The sequence below is a fragment of the Ammospiza caudacuta genome, chromosome 1 (assembly GCF_027887145.1).
Source record: "Ammospiza caudacuta isolate bAmmCau1 chromosome 1, bAmmCau1.pri, whole genome shotgun sequence".
Taxonomy (NCBI): domain Eukaryota; kingdom Metazoa; phylum Chordata; class Aves; order Passeriformes; family Passerellidae; genus Ammospiza; species Ammospiza caudacuta.
In genome coordinates, this window is record NC_080593.1 from 146,913,725 (window position 1) to 146,928,972 (window position 15,248).

Sequence of the window (15,248 nt, forward strand, 5' to 3'; positions counted from 1 at the left end):
ATAAATGTTTATGTTAGAATGAAATGTATACCTGGTACTTCTTAGGCACTACCAGCTCATCAGAGCCAGCAGAGGAGTTTCAGTGGCTGAAAAGCACCAGAGCCCTGGGTTCAGTTATCATGTTGTAATATTTAATGCCAGGCAGTCTCTCAAACAGTGAAAAGGCTCTGTATCATGAAGGTAAAGAAATCCTACAAGAACCAGTGCTCACTCCTGAGCTAGATAACAGAACTTTGTTTCCAGCACCAAAAAGTGCCAGCATCTTCCTCTCCTTGACAAGCACTGGGCTATAGTGAAGTCCTGAGGAACACCACAGGGTTTTATCAAGTTAGCACAGGTATTTTCATTATTTTTAATGCTGAAAAAAAAGACAAAAAAGCCTTACAAAAAGGATCTGAAGAACAGCAAGTAAAAAGAAAAAATATATAACGATCTGTGAAAACAAATTTTCTACCATGCATTAATTAAAAGTACTCTTTATTTCTTTGTCTCAGGGAGGTTTTGTGAAATCATCCAGCTTTATTAGAGGTCCTGGAGTGGCTGCACACATTCCCATGGACCAGCAAACTATGTACCAATACAGCCCAAACTCTCATGTGTCTGTACAGCTCCTCTATCTGCAGAATTCAGGAAAGGGTGAAACTGGTTGCATTTATATTATTTATAAATGTCCAGGCTTAAATCTCCCTTCTGCTCAAAAGAGTTTCACCTGACAGAATAAATTTACAGAATTAAATGTGGAGATACAGATATTGGTTGAAGGGGGAACCTATCTGCACATAAATCATTTTGGGAAAGGTGTCTTTGTCTCTTCTAACCACATTGAGCAGGTTTATTGCATCTGAACAATCATCTTCCCTTCCACTTGAACTTGATTAAAGTAACAGAGAAAAGAGAAAAAAAAAGTCAATAATCATGACTAAATACTTCAGTCTTCACAGTAAATATGAAAAGACACCAACATTTCTATTAAGTTACCTGGCAAATCTGATGGAAATTGAAAGAAAAAAAAGTCTGCTTACTAATGTGTGGCTGCAGATTTTTCAGTGCCTCTATTACCAGGTCATTTTAAGCAGGAAAAAAATACTCCCCAATGTGCATATATACACACTTGTGGTGTGAAAAATGTGTATTTTATGATTGGCTTTTCTCAAATATTAAAATGAACATTATATGTGTTATGTTAGAAAGTAATGCTGTATTAATTTTCTTAAATAATGTGTTAAATATTGTTTTAGGTTATAACAAAATGTTAAAATAGAAACTATGCTGTGTAAGATACTTTTCTTAAAGACAGAACTTGCACAGAGATAGCAGCCACAGGAGGACCCCTAAATCTTTAAGAGAAAGAGAATTTATTGCCCCATTATCAGAAGAAATGAACTTCTTCCTGCCTCACTCAGCTATGAAGACTCTGTTAAGATTAAGAGGAAGAAGTTGACACTGACCAGAAAGAATCCTTTGTTTGAATGGAATTTATGCATCCTGTATGAGGTGTATGAATATGCAACAGGCTGTTGTTTTTAAGGGTTAATCCTCTGTTAATGTGTGTCCTTTCTCGGGTTTATTTTGCCCAGAAAAAGGTACCCAGACAGTCCCTAACTCTTTGTTTCTGTTGTCTCGTATTGTCCTAAATCCTGATTGTCCAATTTTTTATTCCTCTAATTATATTACTATTTTTATAACCATTTTATTACTATAAAACTTTTAAAATTTTAAAAACAAGTGATAAGTGTTTTTCACCTGGTGGCAGTATTATACTCTATACCCTTTATGCAAAAAGAAGTCATACAAACTATTCCTGAAAGCTTAATTACAGCCCAATTTCCATTTGCTGATGAAAATTGAAATTATTTTTGCAGCCATTCTGCAAAAATGTCCACTTTCATTAACAGATGAGTTGCAAAGCAGAGACAGTCTTCACAAGAGAAACCAGAGTGAAGATTTAGAAACCTAATTTGACATTTTGTTGTAGGGAACTGCCTAAATATTTGACATTTTGTGTAAGATCTAGTTCACTGAAGAGGAATGAGGGAAACAAGCTTGCAAGAGAAAACAAATATTACATAAAATTTTAAATAACAGCATCTCCAGGACATTGAAAAACACTCTGAACTCACTAAAAAGTTCATTAATCATATTTTTTGGTGGTGTGTGCAGTAATAGGGACTGGAGCAGTGACCTGAGAGATCACAGCTACTCCCAGGTTCCCATGAACACAGGAGGAAATGAGGGATGGCATCAATCAAGCCGAGATCTTGAAGTTCAATTGAAGTTCTACAGCCTGGGCTTCCAAAAATTGCATGTTTTACTCAAAAAACAAAGCAGAAATGAAGGATAACATTAAAGAAATTTAATGAATAAGCAGATGGACAGCTGCAGGTGTAGCAGGAGATGGTGGGGGAAGCTGCATTTCAGAAAAGTGAAGTATGCAACCATAACTTTTAGACTCAAATTCATGCTGTGCTGTTCAGGAGATAAAGTCATTCTCCTTCAGGCGGTGCCTGCTCCAGGAGGGCAGCTGCCAGCTTCCTGCAGGGAGAAGGAGCTCCTGTCCAAAGCACCGTGTCAGCCCAGCATGGGACTGGCAGTCCAGTGATAATATACCATCAAAACAGATTACAAGAAAAATCACAGAGGAAGGGAACTCCTTTTTCATGGGTAAAAGGTGTGAGCACTCAGTCTTTTGGGTCATACTGCTGTATCTGTAAAAGATGACCAATTCATAAGTAACAGTATAGAGTGTTTTATCTCTATTTGGGGTTTTTCCACATCTGACAGATGCCATCCTATCCAAGGAGGGGTCCCCAGCAGGGCCACCCCAGTCCCCACTGCTGGCCCTCTCAGGGCTGCTCTGGGATACAAGGAACCCCTGTGCTTCACATGGTGAGATAAAATGGGGGTTATGGCCAGGGAGGAGGAAAATCTGACAATTATCCAAGGGAGGCAGGAGAGTAGGGGACTGTGGGGATGGTGGGGAAGGGAGGCAACTGTGGTGAGAGGGAATGCGACCCAGAGAACTGTTTAGATTGGAAAACACCTTTAAGATCATCTAGTACAACCCAACACTGCCAAATCCACCACGAAACCATGTCCCTAAATGTCACATCTATGTGAGTTTTAAATAACTCCAGGCTTACTGACTCCACCAGCTCCCCACTCAGCCTGTTCCAGTGCTTGAGAACAAATTTTTCCCAACATCTAAGCTAGACCTCCCCTGGCACAACTTGAGGCCATCTCTTATCCTGTCACACGGGGGAAGAGGGCGGCAGCCCCCTGGCCACAGCCTCCTTTCAGGGAGTTGTAGGGAGCCATAAGGTCTCCCCTGACCTCCAGGCTGAGCATCCACAGCTCAGCTCCTCATCACACCTGTGCTCCAGCCCCTTCCCCAGCTTTGTGTCCTTCTCGGACACGAAGGAGGGGCGCAGGGCGCGGGGCCCGTCCTGGGGAGGAGGGCAGGGCCCGGGGAGGGGAGGGAAGCGGCGCTCTCCGACACTCACTGCGCACCATGGCCGCCCTCAGGCACCGCCGCCATTGCCGGCCGCGCCTCAGCGCTGCCACAGCAACGGCCCCGGGCGGCGGCGCTGAGGCGGATCCCGGCCCTGCCCTCCCTCGGCAGGCCGAGATCAGGGAGTTCTTTTCCTCGGGCGTAAATCTCGCGTCTCGTCCTTTGCGTGACACTTCTGTCCTCCTCCTGCGTATCCGTCAACTAGTTTGCCTCACACATTTTGGGCAGAAAGCTTGTTTTCCTTTGTTTGTGAAAGCAGCCTGTTCCAGTGATTCACAGTCCTGTACAATTTTAGCATCGTAGAACAGTTTAGGTTGGAAAAGACGTGTAAGATCACTAAATCCACCCGTTAATCTGACACTGCCAAGTCATTGTGAAAAGCGCCAATCACTTGGGCTTTTTTAAATTTAAAAGTTTAATAGTAATAAAATGGTTGTAAAAATAGTAATACAATTAGAGTAATAATAATTTGAATTAGGACAATATGAGACAATAGAACCAAAGAGTTACGGATGTCTGGGTACCTTTTTCTGGGCAGCACAAGCCCGAAAAAGGACCCCTTTTAACAAAGCATTAACCCTTAAAAACAACAGCCTGTTGCATATTTATACACTTCATACATGATGCATAAATTCTATTCAAATACAAGATTCTGTCTGGTCATGGTCAACTTCTTCCTCTGAATCCTAACAGCACCTTTGAGGCAGGAAGAAGTTCATTTTTTCTGATAATGGGGCAATAAATTATTTTTTCTCTGTAAAATTTAGGTGTCTTGTGGCTGCTATTTCACTGCAAGCCCTTTCTTTAAAAAAGATACTTTTAAAAAAAGTATCTTACATAGCATAGTTTCTAATTTAACATTTTTTATAACTTAAAACTATATTTTACACACTACTTAAGAGAATTAATACAGCATTACTTTCTAACACAACACATATAATATTCATTTTAATATTTGCGAAAAGCAAATCATAAAATGCATGCATTTTTCACACTTTCTAACACAACACATATAATATTCATTTTAATATTTACAAAAAGCCAGTCATAAAATATGCATTTTTCACACCCCTAAACTATGTCCCCCAGTGCCAGGGCTACACCTCTTCCAGATTTTTCCAGGCATGGTGACTCCACCACTTTCCAGCCCAGCCTGTTCAATTCTGGATCACAACTGGCATCAGATCAAAGTGGTGGCATCAGGAAAGTCATTCTGTATTTCCTACCTGCCTTTATTAACCTAAAGGTCTAATCAAACTGAAGAGTCATCTTCTACTAACAGGAAATTCACCTATAAATTTAAATAAGGCTGTAGGAATTTTCACAATGATCAAATTCATTTATTCAGCTGTTTACCTCTGATGTAAATGCAGCTCCCCACAGCCACTCTGCTGGTTTCTATTTATGTTGAGGAATATGGAGGTGCCATTGAGTTAAGGCTCCTGAGATTTGTGGAGATGACGAGACACAAAGAAGCAGGAGTAGTTTACGCACTTTTTTTTCCATAGTATTTGTCCTGGCCTATCTGACTGGATAAGTAACAACTCCACTCAGATGACAGCGAGGTTTACACAGATGGTTCGATGTGGCCCAGGGCCCCTGCACAGAATCACAGACATTAAAGAAAGACCACTAATCCTCCTACCTACATATTTATGTCAAAATGCAGGCCTCATCAAATAATAATTATTTGCTAGTAATATTTTTTTTTTGCACTTGGGAGCAGAATTCACAATCAAAGTTTTAATTTCAAGCAAGGAAAAAATCTTGTTTTCACTGCGTACAGTATTTTAAACCCTGTGTTTACATTGAACTACATTTAAATGCCTATGTTATTTGGTTAAGCTAAAATCAAGGTGTGAAAGTGTTCTTCCTTTTTTCAGGTATCCTGGATGATAATTCTGGAGAAAGGAATATAAAATCTGCAATTAATGAAATTACCAAATAAGTGAGTTGACTTGATGAGTGGGTTGACTTGGCAGAATGCCAGATGCCCACCAGCTTTTTTTTTCTCACTTCCCAGCCTCAACAGAAGATGGGAAGAAAATATGATAAGAAGCTCATGGATTGAGATAAGGGCAGAGACATCACACAACAATTACCATCATGGGCAAAATTTATTAAATTTGGGGAAATTAATTTAACATTTTGCCAATTAAACAGAGTAGGATAGAGAGACATAATGACAAGTCTAAATCCACCTTCCTTTTATTTGTCCCTTCTCCCCAGCTCACCTTCACTCCAAACCCTTGCACCTCAATGTCCTGAGTTAAGCCACAGTTTGTTTTAATCAGTACATACATAGGTCCTGTTTGACAAATCTAGTTCAGCTGCAGGACTTCTTCTCCAAGCAGGTAACTTCTCACTTGTGATGAGCACAAAAGTAGAATTCTCTGTACACCAGTGACTGAAAAGCTCTCAGAATGTGTTTGATTTTGTCTTGTGAAGAACAGGGTTTTTTGTGACTCAGGGCTAAATTATTCAAGAAGACAGTAAGCAGCACTTTGGAGCATGTTTGCAACACACTGGTCCTCACCTGGTGGTCTGGCACACACAGGGCAAAGCTGGGTGCTGAAGTATGTTATTTGCTGTGTTCTTGATTTTCACACAGTTGTTGGTTTTTTTTCCTTTTTAAATTATGTACCAAGAGTTTTCAGCAGCACAAGCCTGAAATCCTAGCATGAAGCAATATACATGCCAGAGATAATATAAAGAACCATATTACAAACAGGACATTGGAGAAGAGAAGAAAAAGTCACCTCTGGCATGACTGTCATGAAGAAATTCAATTTACCATTCAGTTCAATATATTACAATTTTATTTGTTACACGTGTAAAACAACACAATATGTATTTCTATGTAATGACAAAAATAAGCTTTATAGCATTATTATTACAATGCTAGCATTTATAGCATTATTAATACAGAAGTTTTCTGAACATGTCTTGACTTTATCCATATATACAATCATGTAAGGTGCTCCAACCCCAGAAAACTGATATCCATGGACAAAGCTGTTGAAATGCTGCAGCTTAGAGTCTCAGCTGGTGTTAATCAGCTCATTAATACCCACTCAGAATTTACACCTATGTATTTTTATTTATTTCCTATTGAATTACCATTTTTTCAAATACTATTTTTTATTTTATTTTTCTATGGTGCTAGGTAATGTAGTCACCAGTACAAAACAAGGCTTTATGTTTGCACTAAAGTAGTAAAAAACCCTCCCCCAAAGAGCACACAATCTGCAGGGCAGGACATGAACTCACAAATAAGAAATTCACTGAAATATATGCAATTTCTAATAATAACAATCTTCATTACTGAAACACACTCTTAAATACAAGAAGAAATGAGAACAGAAACCACTTTACTGATACAGAAATGCCAGAGATAGGGGGGAAAGAAGCAGCATGAGAAACCAGAAAAAAGGAAACAATATAAATGAAGTACCAGTTTTGCTCAGTGTATATAGAACTGTGCAAAGAGCTTTACAAAATAGTGCAGCCAATACATAAAAATGTACATCAAAAAGCAGATTTTCCAGAACTGGACTAAGTGGTCATAACCTGTATTCTGTACCATGCCGTTTATTCCATATAACTTAAATAAAAGATGGTAATATAAGGTGCTATATTAAAGGGGAGTAAATGTTTAATCACTGGGGACAAAAATCCCATAAAATTCTATTTGTTTTCTCTGTTAGTATATGTGTCAGTTAATCACTAATTAATAAGTGTCTTTACTGTGAGAGAATTATATTCCACAGTTATCCTAGCCTTGATACTGTAGTTACCAGAAGCTGCAAATTCTCATTACCTCTGAAACTGAATTTACACATTTAGGTTGGAAATTTTTTTTTCAGGTTTTCATCATAAAAATCCTGGCTTCAATTTTTTATCCAACAGGAAGAAACATATGATTGTTCCTCTTTTCAGAGAAAAAAGATGAGGCCTGTTTTTATGTCCATAGGAGTATACAGAAGGGAACTGCCAAAGCCAACCATTCTGGTAATTGACTAGAACTTTGTTAATTCAACATCCACAAATATCAAGGAAATCAGATCTTAATAGATCCCGAGCATTTTATTTTTAGTCCTTGAACTCCAATTGAGAAATTTTCCCAGGAGTTCCCTCACTGCAGATCAGAACAATTCTAATTTATAGTTTGTACTTATTAACAGACAGATTATAGGAATTAATTGTACACCTTTTTTTCTTTCAATCTCAATCAGATTTTGCTTAGATAGTTTACAGTGAACTAATGAGTTTACAGTGAACTCTTCTTTTCTAGTTTTCAGCATAATTGCTTTGATGACTGCAGGGTAATTACAGTCTTAGTCTTTTCTCTCAGGATGGGATTTAAATTTCCAGATTATTATTTTAAGAAATTATTTAAACACTAAAAATCTTTATAATCCTTTACTTTTATCATTATTTTAGTAATGGACCTTTTATGTTAGGCAAAAATACATTACAAAATATTTACGTGTTTTACAGATTGATATTTACTCTCAGTTGTCTCTGTACTTTAAATAAAGAATTATTTGACACAATACTATTCAAGTGCATTAACTACAAGTAAATATGAGGATGAGTATAATAAATACTGTTTTAGTTGCATAGTAAATCAGTTATCACAGGTACTCAGCCACTATCCAAATCCATTATCTTTGATAGCATGTTGTAACAAGAAATTAATACATAAAATATGAGATTACATCATTTTTATATAAAAAAATTCACAGGAATTGCAGAACATTTTTCATTATTGACATAAGATACTACAGATATAGCATTTCTTTGTGTGATTTCTTTCAGATAGTCACCAAGAAGTAAGGCCTCACTCACATTTGATAAGAAGAAAAATAAAGCTAAAATTCACTGTATTTTGGAGGAAGAACACTATCAAATCTGTTATATTTTTTCCCCACAGGAGTGTGTAACCATGGCCATAAGGAGGTATCCAGGAGTTCAGTGCTGAAGAGCTGATGAAAATAAATTGGAGGAGGAGGAAAAATGAAAACTGTTATTGAATTTATTTCAAAATGAACAGAAGTAACAACTCTGCTTTTAAGTTTTTAATTAAAAGAGTGCAAGAGACAAGCATGTTTTGAACTATGGAAGGTCCTGTCTTGCAGTACCCTGTGTCAGCCTGTGTTTAGTTTAGTCCTGCCACACAACAAGTGCCAAGTTCTCTGCTCCATCCTGTTGCCCTTGCTTTGGTTAACACTGAAAATGGCTTTCAAAACCAGAGTGAGCTTTCAAGCTCTGGTGTTTCAGCCTTACATAAACAGTTCCACTGCCTTTAAGAAGTGCCACATGTGGCATCCCCAGCATGGCACGCTGCAAGTAGGACATTTTGTCACCATAGGCAAAGTGATCAAATGCCTGAACTCCTTTCTAAAATGCTTTGTTCTCAGAATTAACACCCTTCTTCTAAGAGCTGAAAGAAAGGTTTTCCAGGTTGTGTCTGCAGCTGTGCTGATGCCTTTAGATCTCAGAAGCTGAACTGCACTCAACCAGGAAACTGATGAAGAAGGCTGTTCTAGCCACACTATAAGGAACACAAAGTGGGCACAGCTCCACTTGGTTCCTTCTTTTCATTTTTAACTGAAACTTTTAACTACAAAGTAAAGACACAAAGGAAATAACAGAGCCAGGACTGGGATGACCAACTCCAAGTACAAATAAATCAGTGCTCTTCTTTTAAGGGTTTGAGCTGCAGCGAGGCTTAGAAATGCTTGATAAACAGAAACTGGAGTGTGAGGATGAGGAAAAAGAATAGGGAATAGAAGAATCTCTAAGTGTTTTTCAGATATTCTGGACCAATTCCTGTTGATGCTGCTTCACTGCTTCAGTGGAATGCAACCAGCTCAGAGCAGCACAGCACCTGGTCCTGCTCTTCAGTTCACACTTGGGAAAAGGAGGACTTGTTTTGCCTGTTACTGATAAACATGTTTTCTCTGGGCTGAAGCACAGCAATTGTTAACAGCTTACACTATTTAGACACTGCTGCCAGACAACAGAAGGAAAATACACAATCCAAAAGGAATTGTAGACATCAAAGTGGAATAATTTGCAGTGAAAACTGGCAAGGGTCCTGTAGCGAACTTTCTTTTAATGAAAAGTCCATGGAACCTGATATGTTTGGACCCTGTTCCATAATAGGACTCATTCCCAAAAAATATGGAATTCTTTCTAAACTTAAACATGTACTCACCAATTGTTCTTTATTTCTTATTATTGTCTGTGGAGGAAAAAAAAGAAGAATACATTTTTGTATGTCTTGATTTAAATCACAGTGTCTTGTAAGTATTGTATATTATCAGTAGGTCCTGTTTGACAAATTCAGCTAAGCTGCAGGACTACTTGTTTGAGCAGGTAACTTCTCACTTGTGATGAGCATAAGAGAGGCATTCTCTGTATACCTGCTGCTGAAGAGCTCTCAGAGTGTGTTTCTCTCTTGAGAAGAACAGCTTTGTTATGACTCAAGGCAAAGCTATTCAGGAAGAGGGAAAGCAGCACTTTGGGGCATGTGCTTGCAACACACTGGTCCTGAGCTGGTGGCTTTGGTAGAACCAAAGTTTTAGGGACTAGAGGCACAGCAACAAACTGATACATCATCTGTCAGAAAATGGGGCTGTCATTGCACTGGGGCTTCCAGGTTGTGCCTTGCTGTTTGTGACTTCCAGTGTACCCAATTCAAAGGCTGAGGTCTGCCAGATTGTCTTGGTGCCCTTGGCATACACTGATGTCCTGAACCCTGACAGCTTCAGAAACAAAAAAGATCCTCTTGAGCTTCACTTTCAGCCCATAAAAATTCAGATGAGCCCAAACTTTTTAGTCTTAGAAATATTTTGTATTTTAAATATTTAGAATTTGTGGTGCAAAAAAAAGGTGAAAGAATGGTAATTCACAAATCCAGCACATCCATACTTGCTTTCAGCATGAAGGCCAATGCATGAGCTAATGGTGCATTGGGTTAGAAAGGCCAAATTATATCAATTCTGTAGCCCCTGGAAGCTGGTGATGTGGCAAGCATCACAATTAGCTTGTTTTGGGGTTTTTTTCCAGTTGAAAAAAAAAGGCTAAGTCTGGTGGCCTTGGAGTGGACTTCAGTGCGAGGCTTGAAAGTGCACCTCCAGAATCTTAAATTCCACTGCTTGGACTGTGTCTGCATCATGTCATGGCAGATTAGGTGTACCTCCCTTTTCTGCTACAACATTTATTGCACATTATGAAAAGGCAGGTTTTTGAATTAACAGAGAGTTTCTATGAATACAAATCAGTAACTGGAAAAGCCAAATGCTCCATCAGTAACTTCAGACCCCACCTTCTGACTTGAAAAGAACAGGAGGAATCTCCTTCCTCTTCTTAATATAAAATTTCTGAATTTCTCTTTTCATCACATGGCACTGGAACCACTTACCAAAATTTAATTGTTTAGAAAAATGTATCGAGACTGAAGAAAGAGGACACAGCAACATCTTGGGACAAAAGAACTGTGAAATTAAAATGCAAAATGCTGTAATGGATTGAAGGCTACATTTGTCCCCATTTGACCATATAGTGCTCTTATTAGGATCAGTAAGACCCATGGATATACATTCAAGGAAAGAATTTGTTCCTCAGATGTGACTTAGTAAAAAAAATTATGTTGGAAATAAAGAAATTCTATACTTACAAACTAAAATCATCAGGAACAAAGTGGCAAACAGTCCTCCCATAAAATATCTGAGAACATAACAATACCCAGAAAGGTTAAAAAAAGCTAAGGGATGCATGGTGGGTTAAAAGAGGTGAAGCCTGAGTGGGAGGAGGAGGAAGGGCTCTTGCAGATGAACCCTCTGAACTCTGGTAGGTGAACTGTAATTTGAAACTTTAAATTACGTAAACTATTGAAGATAATCTCCTGGCAAGAAAGACCTGAGCACTCAGACTGAGAGAAAAATCCACTTAGAAAGACATGGATCCATTCTGACTCTTCTCAGCCTGCCAAAACCCCTGTCAAAGCACACTTGGCAAAGTAGCTTTCATTTCTGCATACATACTTCTTATTTTTGTGCATATATATATAGCTCAGATATTTGCCTGCATTGACTATCATGTGAAAATACATTTTCACAGTAAGATACATATAACTTTGAAAATGTGACCCTTAATTTAAGTTTTATTCACCAGTTGAAATGAAGCAAGCACTCATGTCAGAAACAGAAAATAAAAGAAATAAAAAATTACCTTGTACATACTGAAATGATTAAACACATGATCAGTGCAACCATCTGAGAAATGACATTTTGCACTGTCCTGGATTCTAAAATAAAAATCAGGGAAAAAAAGGGTTTTAATGAAAGTAAATATTTTACAGGAGGTGTTTGCAAAGGCTACCTTCAGCCTGTGAGACCAGGCTCTTCAGCTGCTTCTAAAGAGAACTTGCCTGGAGTGATTCAAAGCAGAAACCTAATTTTCATGCTCTGGGTGTCTCTCAGGAGTCTTTTTCCCCCACAACTACAGAAACACTGTGCCCTCCATGCTCTCAGAAAACAAGCCTTTCTGCATAATTGCCTGTTTTAGTTTTTACTCCCATGCCCTTTCCTCCATTTTCCTTTTCACTCCTCATTTCTTTTTTTTTTCTGAAAAATGGGTGAGGGAAAGATGTGAACAGGGGGTAGTAATTGAATATAATTTTTAGGATTTTGTTATTTTTAATAATTTATTTAAAATATATGTTTTAGTAAATAAATTCTATTCTGCAAGGGGCCAGATCCATATTTTTAATGTATTTTCACTTCACTCTAAAAATGAGGCATGCCAGAATAAGAACATAACATACCTACATTGCTCCAGTTCTCTTCATTTGCATTTATCATAAATGAAGAGCAGGATTTTGAAGCACAAAATGGTTCCTCAAAATGAAGAAACTCATCATCTTTGGTGAGAAATGCTCCATTAGATGCTGGAATTTGCCTTTGTGACACATGGTTATTATATTCAGAAGAAAAGTCTGAATCACCTACAAGAAATGCATGTATAACTGAGATTGCACAGAAGAAGAGCTCTGAGACTTTGTATTAATGAATTTAGGAATTAATTACTGAATCACAGGAGAGGTTGCAAATTGTTGTGGGTAGCGAATTGGTGGGTTCAAATGTCTGCAGGAGGAAATATGCAGAGTAAAGACAAAACTGCATAGGGCATAACAGATGAAGTTATTGAAAGAGCCAGGTGAAAGCAGACAGTGCCAGGTATTAATTACACCAGAATAAACATTCCTGGTGATGACTTTGCATTCAAATTCAGTAAAAAAATTACTTTTTGGCACAGAGGTCTTTGCAGACTCATACTCAGTTGTAATGCCAGGAACTCTATTTATCCCTTAGAATTCTGTAGCTCATTCTGTCCTCTACCTGCACACCTTGGCAGACAGCACCTGCATAACTTCCAGAAAGAGATGCCCAATTCACACTAAACACAGACTGCAATGTTGTATCCTGATTACCAGGTACCTGATCAGGGCTTACCAACATCACTGGCTTCTAGTTTGCTGCATTCATCAGGCCAAGGATCCTCTACATGGGAGAAATCCATCCTGCTGGGAGTGGTGGAGCTGAGCCATGAGCTGGAGGTACTGAGATTGAACAAGCTGTCAAGAGAGCGACGGATTTTCTTCCTTCGCCTGAATACCCTAGAAAGAAAAGATGTTGCCAAGGAATAGAGTTAATTATTCTTGTTGAGCAGGGACAGAGCTCTAAAGCTTGCAGGAATGACATGAAAGAACCAAGTTCTGGGTGCTGCTCCTGGCCCTGATCTTGACCCTGGGCATGTCACCAGGAGTGGCTGCTGCACACCACAATGTGTCAGGGAATGTATTAACAGCAGGGCTGATCATGTTCTTGTGATACTGGGCACTGTGGTACCAAATGATATCACAGCTACTGCTCTCTGATAGTACTGTGAGTGCTACCTGTGATTTTCACTGCTGTATCTGATTTGGGGTAGTCTAAATCTATTGAATTCCAGGTTTTTTGAACTACATTTTACATACCTTTCTAAATTGTTGCTCTTCTGAATCATGAGATGTTTTTCCTTGAGTAAGAATTCTAGGACCAGACCTTTTTATTTTATATATATGTGTGTGTGTGTTTTAGACAAAGATATTTATATATATATATATATATAAATTTTTCTTAGTCCTTATCAGTGTAACATCCCATTGGCAAAATGAGCTGTAGCTCTCTCCTTTTCCTTTATTTGACCCAACTCCAATTATACCAACAACTCTGCACTAAAGAGTTTTTAGGTAGTAAGATGTGACTGAAAATCAGGTCATTTCATTCACTGCATTCTCTAAAGCAACTGGATGTTCCCAATCAGAAGTAATGCTGGTTTTATGCCGAGCAAAATGTAGACAGACACAGATAGACCTCTAGGTAAGGCCAGAGATGTGGAGGCAATCTCCAGCATGGAGTAAAATCTGCACATAATTCACTTACCGAACTAAATTCTCTTTATATGTAACAGTGGTGTGGGATGGTGTCAGTGTTATGTTGCCCTCTCCATCTGACAGAAAACTGTCCTCTGTCAAAACATAATAACCATTGGAAAGCAGTCGAGGGCTGCGGCGGTATGCAGGAATGGAGCCTGTCAGAGGGTTTGTGGAGCACTCATAGGCAGGGTCATCATCCAAAAAGGCACAAGCACAACTGAAAAGGAGAAATGAAAGCCTCTAATTTAGGGAAGGTCTGGACAGGGCAAACCCATGATTTAATAGTAATGAATTTACATTTCAAGCTGATGGGGACTGGTAATGACATAGATTTAAAATACGTGGATGTAATGGTATTACTCTGTACTGGGGGTTTCAGCCAGCTGACGTGTGCATCACACGTTCCAGAGCTTCAGATTTCAGGAGGGATACATGCCAGGGGAGCATTTCCTGAAGCATGGAGCCAGCTTGAGCTCAGAGGTGCTCAGTGTGTTTCTGTGGCAGTGCTCTTGGCCAAGGACTCCTGCTGGACCTACACCGACCTGGAGCCATCAGAGGCATTCCAGTATTTGGCTTCTCTGAGTTCCTCTGCATGGCACAGTCTGGGTGCCCCTGAGCCAGGCAGGATTTACTTGCTTTTTTATAAACTAGCCATACTTGGTGAAGATTTGAGGATGCATGACTTTTAATTCTCACAAATCCTAGAATGCCATGCAGCTGGAACAACATGGGATAAAGCCCACACATTGTGATAGCTCCATCCAGCACTGAAACACAATTGACATTGGGATTAAATACAGCACAGAAAAATATATTCTCTGGTGTTTAAAGTAGAAAGGAGTAATGACAGAGGTGAAAGGATCTAAAAGTTGTAGACATTTTACTTAGTTAGACTAAAATTTAATTTATGGTTATACCTTTCCCCTTAACACCTCTGAGTTCCAAACTGCCATGTAGTGACATCATGGAAAGAAAGGAAGACACCAGATTGATTTAGTGTCTGACCTGTGTTTCAGTAAGAGGTTTAACTACCCCATATGGCATGTCACAGAGAGATACCATAATTTCAGTGTAGGGAAAAGCAGATGGAAGAGAGATACTCCAAAACCCTGTAATTGCAAAGCCAGTGTTTCCAACCTCCACAGCAGTACTTCTGAACTTCCATTTAGGGCAGTAATTAAATTATTATCAGCACTACATTTCTCAGCGGCCCAAAAAGGACTTTTACAAAATCTATGCCAAAACACAAAA

General features: G+C 38.8%; 1 protein-coding gene across 1 annotated transcript in view; it reads right to left on the reverse strand.

The window, feature by feature from the left end:
* LOC131559979 (dynein axonemal assembly factor 11-like) overlaps positions 1 to 15,248 on the reverse strand; it is a 199,972-nt gene that overhangs the window by 181,487 nt on the left and 3,237 nt on the right. The window contains exons 3-4 of the mRNA XM_058808583.1: positions 14,005 to 14,214; positions 13,033 to 13,196 (exon numbers count right to left, since the gene is read on the reverse strand). Of these exons, the coding sequence (XP_058664566.1) occupies positions 13,033 to 13,196; positions 14,005 to 14,214 (374 nt within the window). The remainder of the gene's footprint in view (positions 1 to 13,032; positions 13,197 to 14,004; positions 14,215 to 15,248) is intronic.